Here is a 14606-nt window from a genome sequence, read left to right on the forward strand (position 1 = left end):
CCTCATCCATATTTGATTTAGGTGATTTCAGAAGATGAGATTTTGGACTTGGAGTTGATTTAAGACTTTGGGGATGATATGATGGAGTGAATGTGTTTTACATGTGGCAAGGACATGAATTTAAGGGGGCCAAAGTGTAGAATGTCATGGATTGAATTGTGTCCCCCCCAAATATGTGTCAACTTGGCTAGGCCGTGATGCCCAGTATTGGGTGATTGTCTTCCATTTTGTGATGTGTTGTAAATTCTAACCTCTATAAATGAGGCAGGATCAGTGTGCGGTGTATCTTGAGTCACAGCCTTACAAGAGAATGTGACTCGTGTCGCACCCTTTCACGAATCACAGCTTTTATCTTAAAAAAGATAAAAGGAGAGAGAAGCAGAGAGAAGAGGGACCTCACTACCATGAAGAAAGAAGAGTCAGGAGCGGAGCACGTCCTTTGGACTTGGGGTCCCTGTGCTGAGAACCTCCTATACCCAGGGGAAGACTGATGCCAAGACGCGTGGAGATGTCCAAGGAATGCTGGGCCCAGAGATGTTGACAGTAGACAAAGACCTTCCCCTAGAGTTGACAGAGAAATCCTTCTCCTAGAGTCAGCAGCCTGAATTCGAACTTCTAGCCTCCTAAACTGTGAGAGAATAAATTTCTGTTTGTTAAAGCCATCCACTTGGTATTTCTGTTATAGCAGCACTAGATGACTGAGACAGGTAGCATGTGTCAGTACATTTCTTTGTACTACTGAAAGATATTCCATCATATGGATATAACATATTACTGATTTCAGTAAATCTGTGATTTGTTTTGGAAACATTTTGATCCAGGTTTCACATAAATGGGGTCACATTGTAACCTTTAAAACTCCTATTTTTTGGATTATGACTTTTTTGGTGGCCTGACATATTGTTTTTAGAATGTTCCTTGGTAATTTGAAAAGAATATGTCTTATCTGTTTAAATAGTATAATTCTTTATGTAGCTGTTAGCTTATGTTTTTAAAAGAGTTACTTAAGCGTTCTACCAGTTTTATTATTTTTTAGCGCAAGTAGTTAAGTACTCAACTACTAGCTGACAGGGTTGACAGTTCGAGCCTACTCAACAGTGCCTCAGAAGACAGACCTGGTGATCTGCTTCTGAAAGGTCACAGCCTTGGAAACCTTATGGAGCTATTCTGCTCTGTACACATGGGATCACCATGAGTTGGGATCACCTTGACCTCAACTAACAACTATAACCCCTCTGATATTAGAATCATTGACTGTAATTGCCACTTTACCAAAATTTATCTTATATTTCTAATAGTTTTTTTTCCCCTAATATAATGCCAAGTATAATAGTCAATATTTATACGTTTTCTAGAATATTCATCCTTGTGTGATGGAGGCCACTGCAGTGGTGGGAACAGCTTCTGGTAAAGGCTACTATAGGAATGGAGGAAACCTCCAGAAAGGTGAGGCGCCAGGCAAGTTGGCTTTATTCTGGGTGGGGCAGGATGCTATATGTAATTGAGCCAGACAGTTCCCCCTTCAGTGTTGCTAGTTTTTAAGGCCTCCTCCCAGTAATGTGGGTAAGAGTTAGCATGTCTTTAATTTGGCAAACTCACTCCAGTGATTTTTAGTAAATATAGGCAGCTTAGGCAAGACCTCTCGGAGAAATGGAAGATTTAGAGACGGGAAGGTGAACAGGAAGGTAGGCTTTCCATCCAGTCAAGCTTTTGAGAGCAGCTGACAGATAATGTACTTAAAAGTATATGTGGTTTAAATTATTAAGAGGTATTCTAGACTAAAACAAAAATCCAGTCCTACATTGTTCATGAAACACATTTAAAACAGAAAAGAAAGGTTTATTATAAAACGATGGGTAAGTTAAGAGACAAATGAACTTAAAAATTAGGAATGATATTATTAATAGATGAAGTGTAATAGATGCAGTAAACATTAAGTCAGTTATTTTAAAGTGATAAATTCATACAATGAAGATACCAGTCAGGAACCCTAATGTACCAAACAACGTAATTTCTATTTATATAGTAAATGTTACTGGAAATGTAGGGAAAGGCTGCTAGAGATTAGACATGATAATGATTCTCTCTCTTTCCAAGTAAATCTCAATAGGGTTTCTCATGGAATTAAAAAAAAAAATCTCTCCCAAAACAATGAACTTAAAAATAATTATCTGAAGGAGAGAACTAGGGAAATATTTTTCTAAAAAACGAAGGAACAACCTACCAAATATAAAAATATCCTCTAATGCTATAGTAATTAAAAACAGTATGGAAGAGTTGTACAAAAAGATAATCAGACTCTAAGGAAGTTATGAAACAAACAGTTAAAAGGACTTTAGAATTTGATAAAGATGCCATTTCAGTTCAGAAGGAAAACAATGGATTGTTCAGTAAGTGGTGTTAGGACAATTGGCAGTCCATTTTGAAAAAAAAAAAAAAATTCATTTCGTTCTGTTGTACATGGGGTCGCTGTGAATCAGAGCCAACTTGATGACACCTAACAACGACACTTCATACTAGAGGAAAAAATTAAATTACACATAAAGTAAAAAGGCTGAGTGTTAAAAACATACGCTCACTTAAAGGATGAGAAGAAATTATTAGAGAATACTTTTATAATCATGTAGTAGTAAAGGCCAGAGACACAGAAGTCTTAAGAAAAGGCTGATCCATCTAACCAAATAATGTTAAAAACTGCGTTATAACAAAATAGTGTAGAAAAGTTGATAAGTATGAACTAAGAAAGAATTCACTTACTTTCTAAATGTAAAACACAGTAATGTTAATATCCAAAGTACATAAAGAACTCCTACAAACCTCTAAGAAAAATACAGTCACCTCACAAGATGGTAAGATATATAATTGAAACTGACACCGCTCTTCTTACTTTAACCCATATCTGTAATGTCCTACTAAACATTTGCATCAGAGTGGTCTATTACTAACCTCAAACTCCACTTGCCAGGAACTGAGTCATTATCTTCCTCTTCACCTTCTAAACTGTTCATAGAGTCCCTGTCTCTTTACCTCGGAATATTCTCATTCAACTGTAATACCAAGTTATAAACCTTAGCATTATTTCAGAGCAGTGTTTAAGCAGGTAGTGGCCAATTGCTGGGTCATGAAATCAGGTTAGCTGATTGTGATCAGCTTTTTTTAAATAAAATAGAAAATAACAGAATACATTGGAAATGAAGTAATTATGGTGTAAAAATTTTGTTTCGCTTATACAGACAACATAAGTGTGTGTATTGGGTCATGATATAAAATGTATTCTTGTGATCTCAGTCAAAAAAATATGTGATAGCCACTAATTTCACTCTTCTTCATCTACCATTTCTAACTGGCCACCAAGTCTTGTCAGTTGTGGAACTTTTATATCAGTCTCTTCCTGTCCAGTCCCACTTCTGCACTCTTGGTCTACCTGCCTCCAGTCTCCCCTTTCAAGCTTTCAGTCTTACTGCTGTCAGAAACTCAACTCCAGTCGCCTGACTACCCCTGGGAGAAGCTTTCAGTGGCCCTCCATTGCCTTGGAATAAAAGACCAACTCCTTAGCACATCGTAAAAGCCCTTTCACAGTCTGACTGATGCCTCTTCCTGTTCACATCTCCTGTCACTCCCATGGAGCGCTTTCATTCCAGCCGAACTGCCTTACAGTTTCCTGAAAACACCATATTCTGTCACACAGCTAACTTTGCATGTGCTGTTTGGTTTGCCTAAAATAATTTTCTCTATTTTGTTTCAAAACGCATTTTTCCTCCCAGGCATTTGCTCGCTTTATCAACATGACAGTCAGCACCCTTCTTTAGCTGTGATATGTTTATATGTGCTTACCTATCACCCTCATCAAAGACTTGAGCAGTTGGGGGCAGTACCCATGTCCTCTTTTCCTTTGTTTCTTCCAGCCTAAGCTGGCGCTAGGATGCACCCAAAGGTTTATGAAATAATTTTATAGGAAATAAGTTTCTTATTAGAGCTATCTAAAATGCAGATAGTAAACTCCTTGCCTTTGAAAGAGTTCAAGAAGAATCTTGGCTGCCATCGGAGATATCTGTCATGGGTAATGTAAAAAAATCCCTGCGTTGGAAAAGAGCTTGGACCAGATCATGTCCGAGGTCTTTTCTAGTGCTTAGATTCTGTAATGTTGCTGTTGTTTACCTTTTATTATCTTTTTTTTTTAATCAGATGAGCCTTCTAATTCAAAGAAAGGAAAGCTGTTAATATTTTCCAGTGGTTGTAAAGAAATCAAATTTACTGTTCCTGATGATGACTGGGTTTCCAGGTTAGAGCAAAGACCTAATGACGAGGAAATCAGCAACACTGACCAAATAGATTTGTTAGAGCCATCTTGGTCAGTGAGTGAAGATACTAACAGAGGGAGTACTTACTCTCAGTCAAGTGAGTTTGAAGACAGTATTGACTATGCTTTCTTGAATGAAACATACTCTATACATTATTCAGAATCAAAACTAAAAAACGAAAGTCATATTCATTTAAATTCAGAATTAAAACCTGAAATGCAGAAAAGAGAAGAGGTGTTTTTTGATATCTTGGAACATCAAAGTAATAAAACTAGTGACTTGGAAAGAATCTACGGGATTTCAGTTGATGATTATAAAGAAACTGCTGAAGGTCTGCAGAAGTATGATATGGATGAAGACTCACAGCAGGAATATCACAGTGCAGAAGAACAAGAATATATAAATAATCATTTATCTTTTGGCCAAACAAAAGCATTAAATAGATCTAATCTGGAGGTTGTTGGATTTAGAAATTCAGGTTATGAAGCTAGATGTGCTTGCAGTCTAGAAGATAATCATGTTAAGTTGGGAAGCGGTTCTGTCATCTCTTTAGATTTATTTGATGTTTATGGACAAGCAGATGTCTCCAAACTTCAGGATTCTGTTAGGATAAGAGAACATCACGAACTACAGCATGAAAAGTGTAAGGAACAAGAGACTAGTTTAACGTACCACACAGTATTTGATGAAATTATACTAAGTAGTAGTTCTCTTGAAAACCAGAAATCTCAGTCTAAGAGTGGTTTCTTGAACCCTCAGAAAGCACTAGAAACTAAAATTTATACTGACAAAATGAAATCTCAAGTAACTGAAAATAAGGATTTTTGTGGAAATACAGTTGTTGAGAAAAATACCCTACAGCGCCTTGAAAATCCCAGTACATTACCACAGGAAGACGCTTTAGAGACATTACTGCAGCCCTGTGAAAATTGTCAAGCCTCCTGGAGCTCTGTTTTTGATGAGTCAGTAATTTCTGCCTGTGGATGTTCGCATTATAAAGTTCTACAAGACACCTCTGACTCAGCCTTGGATTTTTCAGTTACTCTACCAAGGATTGCGGTCAAAGGTAATCAGGCAACAGAAGATAGCTCCCTAAAAGTTGCTAATAGCAATACCACAAATAAAACCTGCTCCCATGATATGGAAGGAACACGTCCTAAATCACTGATGGATGCTGCAGGTTGTATGGTTACAGTTAATCAGGCAGTGGATGTTAGCACTGATTTCAGGGCTTATTTCACAACCAGCAGGACAACAAGTACAAGGTCTTCTGTGGTGTCCACATCAAGCAACACAGACATAACAATGATGAATAAAAAACGGCCTGGCCAATGGCAGAGTGAGAAACAAAGAAGTGTGGCTTGTAACACAGATTGGTCATACAGTCAGGACTGTGTAGACCCACAGACGGCTGTGAAGAAAGGACCAGGAGAATCTCTCTCAGTTGACAGTTTAAAACCTAGTGGACATTTCCTAAATAAGGTAAAACGACTATGAATGATAATAAGATTATACTGGATTTTGTAAAGAGGCAGCGTATGCTAATGTAAATGCTTTGGTTCATTGAATTTATAGCAGGGGCTCCTGAGGTTTTTTGTGAGAAAATGGTGGGTGAGGGGAAAGGGTGGGGAGATTGCCACCAGCTCTGTCCTCTGGTGGCAGCTGCTGCCACAAAAACAATTAGAAGTTGAGTTTTACATTTCGCCAGTTGGCAGCTCCAAATGTATGTTATTTGTCATGGACTTCTAATTTAATATTTTTAGGATTCTCTGGAATTAAAAAAAACACTTGATGTCACAGACTTAAAGAAACATCCCGCAAGGTATGTCAGATGTATAAGCTTACAGATACAGATGGGAAAAAAGATCAGAATAGCATTTGCTTTCTATCTAGCATATATAAGCATATAGAGTAATAGCTATAAGGGAATTCAAGAGATTATCTGCTTCAGCCATTTACCTTCAAACAAATATTAAAACAATATAGAATGTTCAAGCTCTTCTTCACTTACTGAGATTTCAGTGTCAATAATTCCTTCAAACCCTCGTGGCATTTTATCTTATTCAAGCCCAGTCCATACTGATTTTATTACTCCATTGTCTTTCATTTGACTCCTCAGTAGACCAAAACAAAATAGCACCTTTGGAAAACTTCATATATTTGAAGAAGTAAATAGCTACTTTCACTCTTGTATTTTAATCTTGATTTTAGTTCATCATGTAATTTACTTTGCATTTATTAGAACACAAAAGATAACCAGAAGATGAGGGGAGCCTCTAAGAAGCCAGATTAGTTACTGTTATCTGAGGTCATTTACTTTTTGCTTCACTAATTCTTCTAATGAGTTTAATCCTGTATCCCAGTAAAATTAAATAGAAGAGACAGAAGCATTGAGGACAGCTGGAAGTGATTACTGGTAGCAAGGGAGGACCTCCGAAAACTTTTAATGCTCAAAACACATAGTGACTTGGGGCTTTTTGGTATAGCGTTGTTGTTAGGTGCTGTTGAGCTGGTTCTGACTCCTAGCGACCCTGTGTACAACAGAGGGATACACTGCCTAGTCCTGTGCCATCCTCACAATCATTGTTATGCTTGAGCCCATTGTTGCAGCCACTGTGTAGCTCAGCAAAGTATTTGCTCATAATAATGACTCTTAATTAATAACGAAAATATAAATTATATCTTTCTATTTAAAAGATAACGCATTTAAGAACATTTTCCATCCAGAATGCTCACAACTTTTAAAATCTTGGCCAAAGCTTGCTTTAGGTAGGAAATCTATTCTGAAATAAATGAAATCATTACTTTATATTGGAATCCTTTTTTTGTAAAAGAAAGCCAAGGATTTCAGAAAGTATGAATTTGAGAATTGTTTACTTCCTTGACTTCTAGGAAGAATATATTTAGCTTTGACTCTTGACACCCTTCTTGTCTGAAATTTGTGTTTCTGGGTAGCTATGAGTCAGAATCAACTCAACAGCAGTGGGTTTGGGTTTTTTTAATAGTGTCTTCTATCTTTAGTAGAAATTTATTTAAACTTGACAGGGAAATGTAAGAAATTTAAAAACTGTTTCTAGAGGCCTGTCACCAACATAGAAAATGTTTGGAATCTTACCTAATCCTATCTTGTTTTAAAGGGAATTTCAACTTTGTAGAGAGACGGAGAAGAGTTTCCCATCAGAGTGCTGTGAGAAGATAATGCAAAGAGCCATAAAAGCTGAGCTGCACCTTCTAAATGTTCACTATCAGATGTGCCACCGCCATTGTCGTGACATTTACAAACTTGTGATGGAAAATAAGGAAGGAGTAAATAGGTGTTTATTAATTTTAAATCTATATCTTCATAGAAACTGTACTAGCATTAAATTTATTCTAGAAAATCTCTTTATGTTCTGTTTTGAAGACAAAATGAGGGGTAGATTGTAACTGGGCTTGTTAGCTGGCCTATGGGTAATAGACTTTAAAAAGTAATACTTTTGAACTGCGTGGAGGGGCAACAATGCAAGATTGGGAAGAAGAATGCAGTGAAAAGATAGATTTGATGTTTCTTTAAAAAGTCCGTATGAGGATGAAGTCAGTTGGAGGGTCTTGTATAACATTCCACCACATCCTCTCTGCTTATATGCTGTTGCTTGTACAGCCCCTAGAAAAACACATCTAGGTACTCCAGTTGATTTGATTTCACTAACCATTTAAAAGAAACATTTTTAAAGATTCTGGTAGAGTTAGAATTAAGTGTGTAATATTTGTATTAAGTGGATAACCTGAGCCTAAATAATTTAGCTTAATGAACTTAACTTTTGAACAGGAACTTACCAAGTAATTCTGCTAAGAAGGAATTAGGATCAGCACTACTGTCTGTCTTGGGAGACTTAAAAGCTAGATATGGGAGTTTGAAAGAAAAAATTAACAAAGGCATACCACTGGAAGAGCTGCCCCCCTTGTCAGTAGAATCGAAATTATTATCTGCCTTTTCTACTTTTGCTTCCAAGGTATGTATGAATGTTTTATGAATAAAGTTTTTACTTCATTTAGACAGAAGAGATTTTAAACAAAGATTTTTTCTTCCCTTCTCTCTTTCTAGATAATGAAAGAAGAAACACATGTGTAAGTTATGGTTTCATTCCATTTAGAATTGATTAGACCTTCAAAATTGCATAATTCAGTTGACTTTTTAAGTTTTCTGTTTTTGGTTCTTATTCAGGACATTGATAAATTATTTAACAAAATGTTTTTATCTGTTTAGCTTTTTAGGAGCTGATTCCGAACTAGATAATCAAAGTGTGCATGATGATGACGAGTCTTCGAGCCTAAAAAAGACACTGTCTCAAGTGAGATTTTTCAAAAAGTCATTCAGCAGATTGATAACCTTAATTTTTATGGCTTAAGCATAGTCAACCGTAATTTTCAGGAGCTCTCACATCCTTCTTTTCACTTGACGGGCTTACTTTGTGTCCTACCATTTGAGGGATACAGCTGATTAAAAGGAACATAATATAGTGTCTGTAGTTCCAGTCCTGATCAAATAGATGTTGAGTAGGGTGACCATACAATTTATCATCAAGCTAGGAGACTTTTGATGGTGAAAGGGAGTGATGTTATTGATTCCCCCTTTAAAACAGGTATAAACCTGGGCTGTCCCGGGCAAACCCTGATGTGTGGCCACCATCGTGTTGACCCAGTGCAATTAAAACTACTATCTTGCACCTTGATCTCGTGAGGTAGAGTAAAATAACTTTCTGTTAGTTTCAGACAGGAGAAAGCTGTAATTCCTCCTTTATTTAAATGATGAAAATAGTTTTTAAATACCTTTCTTGGTTTTTCTCTATCGCTTGTCTCCCAAAGGAAATTTGTCAGATGACATAATCTATGTAAAGCACTCTGCAAATTGTGAAGCAATGTAGAAATATAATTTATTTTCCATTATCAAGCAAGGCAATGGTTAGGAAAGCTAAAGTTTATTTCTGTTTTCTGACGTCAGTCTGAACCTGAGGTTTCGTTATTAAAACTTGAATAATAGAGTAGTCTTAAGCAAGATGTATTCCAAAGCCAAAGTGAAATGCTTGATTAATTTCATTTGCGTTTCTTTCTATTAAGTGATTAAAAGTAAATTTCTGTAGCATATTGTCTATTTCACTGTTCTACTTTAAATTAAAAAAAAACAAAACTCGGTTATCCACAAAGAAGTAACAGGTCCAAAACTAGATTTTTCTTCCCTCAAATTTTTTACATAGTTTGCTTAAACAACTTGTCAGTTTAATGATATATGATGTTCTGGAGGTTTTTTTTTTTCTTTTTTTTTTTTTTTAACCACTGTAATGATAGCAATGGTATAACCTTCAGCTGATTTAAGGAGAACAATAAATTATTTTTAAATGTACAAAATGTGGATATAACATACTTTTTATGATCTTAGTTTTGGTTATACAACAGTATTTTAAGTGGAGATTAGATTTTAATACCTGTCATTAAATTACATTAGCTGGTTGTGTATGGAAACCAGTGTAGCGTGGTGCAGCGTTTCCAGGCGCCAGCCGTCTGTGTATGGAAACCAGTGTAGCGTGGTGCAGCGTTTCCAGACACCGGCTGTCTGTGTGCCATCTCCACATTTTGCCATAGCCATGCACGTATTACCTGTAATGTTATTTACATCGTCTTTTTCTTTAAATGACTGTGCTTTTTAAATCAGTTTAAGTCTAAGGAGTAACTCCCACTCTCACATATGGAAAAGAAAGCAGTTCACTGAAACTGTGACAGCCAGAACTCCACAGAATGGCCTTGTTTTTCCACATCATGCAGGTTTTCCGCTGTTGACAGGTTGCAGTCTTACCACTTTTCTATCCCTGTTAGTGGAAAGTATTTGAGTTTCCCTTCTCTGACAGATTTCCACCTTACATAGGTTCCAGAGTTCGCAGGCTTTACTGTATCACTTCCCATAAATAACAGGTACACGTAAGCACACATTAAATTAAATACATAATTGTTTTATGTTAACATGAAAAATATTTACATGTATACCTCCAAAAACCATCTCAAGAACAAGTAGTGCTAGTGTGTGTAAGCCACACTTTGCCAGACCGTGGTATTGTTAGCACATGGTGACTGGGTGCAGATCCTAACTCGTGAGCTGTGTGACGTGACGCAACAAGTTCCTGACCTCTAATGTGGGCTGATAATAGCTTTTCCTCCCTAGTTCTCCTTATTGTGAGGGCTAAAGAATGCCAGTGAAAAGTACCTGTCACAGAATGAGGGCACAACACGTTAGTCATCATCTGTTGTTGTTTTGTTATTTTAATCCTCAGACGGCTTTATTACCTGACAATTGTCACCCTAAACAAGATGCATCGCCTAAGAAAGATGGTTCAAATAATGGTGATATAAATGAAGACTTCAGTCAGCTGAAACTTGAGGATAAAGGTCAGTATAAAAATGTATAATATATAGGTAATTGGCAGACAGCAAATAATGAGGTTAAAAATATCCCTAATGTTCATTAATTAAATTAAAGAAATATTTTAATTGACTGAATGCATCATTCTGATTATGAATGCTAAGTATATTCTTTTTGTTTCTACTCTCCAACTTCAAAGTTACTTAGTAGATCTGATAATACTAAGTGCTGACAGACTTTTGTTCTTCTGGTTCATGTTTTGCAATCTGAAAGTTTTTTCTTAACATCTAATTTGTATTTCTGTGAATTGTCTGCGTTTATATCTTTTGGTTTTGTCTTCTATGAAAAAGACTATGATCATTCCAAAAAGATTTTTATTTCAACTTGAAATAAAGAGCTGCAGTACTGCTTAATCGCTTTAAAGATTTTTACTGTTATTTTGTATAACGATAATATAAATCTCTTCTAGGTGGCGTAGTGGTTAAGAGCTATGGCTGCTAACCAAAAGGTTGGCAGTTCGAAACCACCAGGCACTCCTTGGAAACCCTATGGGGCAGTTCTGCTCTGTCCTGTAGGGTTACTATGAGTCGGAATCGACTCGATGGCAATGGGCTTTTCTTCAAAATCAGAAAATGAAGGCTTTTATTAACCTAGGAATCAGGAAATTAATTAATGAAAGCTGGAAAGCCGGTCACTCTGTTTGAAAGTACTTTTTATTCAGGGCTGCTGAAAAATCTCTTCTCAGAGAAGCTTCATTCTTGGTTCGCATTTTGATGATCTATATGTTTGGGATTATACATAAAACTAGTAGTTTTCATAGTGATTCATCCATATATTTTAGATAACTTCTCAGAGGGTTAAACAGTATACATAATTCATTGCTAATTGTTTTCAATTTGCTAGACTGCAGAAATTATCAAGAACTAAGTGAAGACTGGTTTGATGCTAAAGAGAACCTTACAGGAGTTGATGTCTCTGGAATACAAGAGAATCAGATAGAACAAGACAGATGGAATCCAAAGTTTACACTAGGTTGGTTCTTAGGAATTTACTGAGAAATCATAATCTAGCTTATTTGTAAAACAGTGCTTATCTTCTTTGTTTTTTGACTGTGCTGACCAGTTTTAATATTTTATGTCTGTTTGTGGCTTTTCTTTATAAAAACTGAGAAAACTGACCATTTGGACATTAATTTTTTAAAGATAAGTCAGTTGAAAACTTTTTCAGAAAACTATCTGCTAAAAGCTTAAATCTGGGATTTAGTTAGCATGTAGAGGACCAGCATTTTCTCCCTCCAACTCCAGGCCAACATCAGTGTTCCTTCAGGACGCTTTTCCCTTGAGCCCTCACCAGGCACGTCCGGGCCTGTGGAAATGGGCATGTGACGAACGAGACAAGCTTCCCGTCTCCATCAGGCGGCCAGTACTCATCTGTCAAGTTGACAGAAGAGATGAAAACTATTCGCTTTATATAATTTAGTCCATTTAAGGAATGTAATTACTTATAATAGTCTTGGAATTTTCTCTAATATCTGTGATTATTATTGTTCTTCTCTGGTTAATGATATTTGTGCCAGCTACCTTCCTTTATTTTTCCTATAGACTTAAGGGAGTTTTTTTTAATTTTTCATGGTAGCAATGGTTTTACTGTTTTTCTCTTTCTCTCGTTTTGTAAATAATGCTTATTAAGATTTTTAAACAAGATATAAAAGTATAAGAAAATTAAAATCACCTGAACTTTCTCTACCTCGCAATAACCACTATTAATATTTTAGTGATAAATCTTTTATTCATGTCATTATGCATGTATGTAATACACATGAACAATTAAAATAAATGGTATTATATCATCTAGTTGTATTATAACTACATTTTTGTTTCCCTTAGATTATTTTTCTCCATATCATTTCTCAGATAATATATATTTTACTGATTTGATATACTGACTGCCTTTCTAGACTCTAATTTTAGCTCATTGAAGTTGGCTCTTTGTGTGTTTTTTTCACTGCCTATCCCTAGTGCCCAGGTACACCATCTAGTCTGTGGGGTATTCAATAAATACTTTGTATTGAACTGTGAAAAGTGAGGTAATGGGTAGAATGAATATCTCTGATTCTTATCACTGCCCTTTTCTTCTGTAGTCTAGCTCCTCCCTACCCCCTCCTCTCAGTGTCAAAATGTAAATTACGAAGATAGTTTCACTATCTGCTCTATAGATTAGAGTCCAAAGAGATTAACAAGTTAAGTGAAGTAAGTTAATGAAGGAGGGTAGGTATTATTGCCCGGAGATGAAAGACTCTGCCTGAATTCCAGCACTGCCGCTTGCTAGATTTGTGACTTCAGCTCCCAGGCCTCAGGATCTTCATCTGTAAAATAGATACAATAACAATACCTACCTCACAAATGATTGTTAGGATTGCATAAGATGTTAGTATAAAGTACTTGGAATAGTGCCTGGAGAATGGGAAGCACTCAGGAAATGTTAGGCTATTATTCTTTAATGGAAGAATATAATGTGCAGATTCCCCATTATTATGTAAAAACTAAAAAAAATAAAAGCTACACCAGAATTCATTCAACAGATGTTTGTTGAGTACCTCCAGTGTGCCAAGTATAGATACTGATGTTGCTCTTGTTGTCAGATGCCATCGAGTCATTTCCATCTCATAGTGACCCTGTATACAACAGAATGAAACACTGTCCTGTCCTGTGCCATCCTCACAGTCATTGTTATGCTAGAGCCCATTGTTGCAGCCACTGTGTCAGTCCATCTAGTTGAGGGTCTTCCTCTTTTTTACTGATGCTCTATCAAGCATGATGTCCTTCTCCAGGGATTGGTCCCTCCTGATAACATGTCCAAAGTACGTGAGACAAAGTCTCCCCATCCTCGCTTCTGAGGAGCATTCTGGCTGTACTTCTTCTAAGACAGACTTGTTACTTCTTCTGGCAGTCCATGATATTGATAGTAGTGTTAAAAGAATCTCAGTTCAGTAAATTCTTTTTTATTTTTGACCAGGTTCTCTTCAAAACAGAGATCATGAAAATGCAATCTTAAGAATTTTGATTTTTTTTTATCGTGCTTTAAATGAAAGTTTACAGTTCAAGTTAGTTTCTCTATAAAACTTTATACACACACTTCTATGTGACCCTAGTTGCACCTACCGTACTGTGACAGCACACTCCTCCTTTACAGCCTGGATTTCTCGTGTCCATTCAACCAGCTCCTGTCCTTTTCTGCCTTCTCGTCTCGCCTCCGGACAGGAGCTGCCCATTTAGATTCATGTATCTACTTGACCTAAGAAGCACACTCTTCACAAGTATCATTTTATGTCTTTATAGTCCAGTCTAATTTTTGTCTGAAGAGGTGGCTTCGGGAATGGTTTTAGTTTTGGGCTAACAGTCTGGGGGCAGTGTCTTCACGGGTCCCTCCAGTCTGAGACCATTAAGTCTGGTCTTTTTACTAGAATTTGAGTTCTGCTCCCAACTTTTCTCCTGCTGCGTCAGGGACTCTCTGCTGTGTTCCCTGTCAGGGTGGTCATTTGGTGGTAGCCTGGCACTGGTTAGTTCTTCTGTTCTCAGGCTGATGGAGTCTCTGGTTTATGTGGCCCTTTTGTCTCTTGGGCTAGTATTTTCCTCGTGTCTTTGGTGTTCTTCATTCTCCTTTGCTCCAGGTGGGTTGAGACCAACTGATGCATCTTACATGGCCACTCGCTAGCTTTTAAGACCCCAGATGCCACTCACCAAAGTGGAATGCAGAACATTTTCTTAATAAACTTTGTTATGCCAGTTGACCTAGATGTCCCCTGAAAGCATGGTCCCCAGACCCCCGCCCCTGCTCTCTGTCCCTTGAAGTGTTTGGTTGTATTCAGGAGACTTCCTAGCTTTTGGTGTAGTCCAGTTGTGCTGACTTCCCTT

General features: G+C 36.9%; 1 protein-coding gene across 1 annotated transcript in view; it reads left to right on the top strand.

Moving 5' to 3' along the window:
• The first annotated feature begins 1373 nt into the window (after positions 1-1373).
• RBM44 (RNA binding motif protein 44) overlaps positions 1374-14606 on the top strand; it is a 35434-nt gene continuing 22201 nt past the window's right edge. The window contains exons 1-9 of the mRNA XM_004386493.2: positions 1374-1446; positions 4186-5783; positions 6065-6123; positions 7439-7615; positions 8110-8293; positions 8386-8408; positions 8548-8632; positions 10604-10718; positions 11596-11724. Of these exons, the coding sequence (XP_004386550.1) occupies positions 1374-1446; positions 4186-5783; positions 6065-6123; positions 7439-7615; positions 8110-8293; positions 8386-8408; positions 8548-8632; positions 10604-10718; positions 11596-11724 (2443 nt within the window). The remainder of the gene's footprint in view (positions 1447-4185; positions 5784-6064; positions 6124-7438; positions 7616-8109; positions 8294-8385; positions 8409-8547; positions 8633-10603; positions 10719-11595; positions 11725-14606) is intronic.

The sequence above is a fragment of the Trichechus manatus genome, unplaced genomic scaffold, assembly GCF_000243295.1.
Source record: "Trichechus manatus latirostris isolate Lorelei unplaced genomic scaffold, TriManLat1.0 scaffold00165, whole genome shotgun sequence".
NCBI classification, from domain to species: Eukaryota; Metazoa; Chordata; class Mammalia; order Sirenia; family Trichechidae; genus Trichechus; species Trichechus manatus.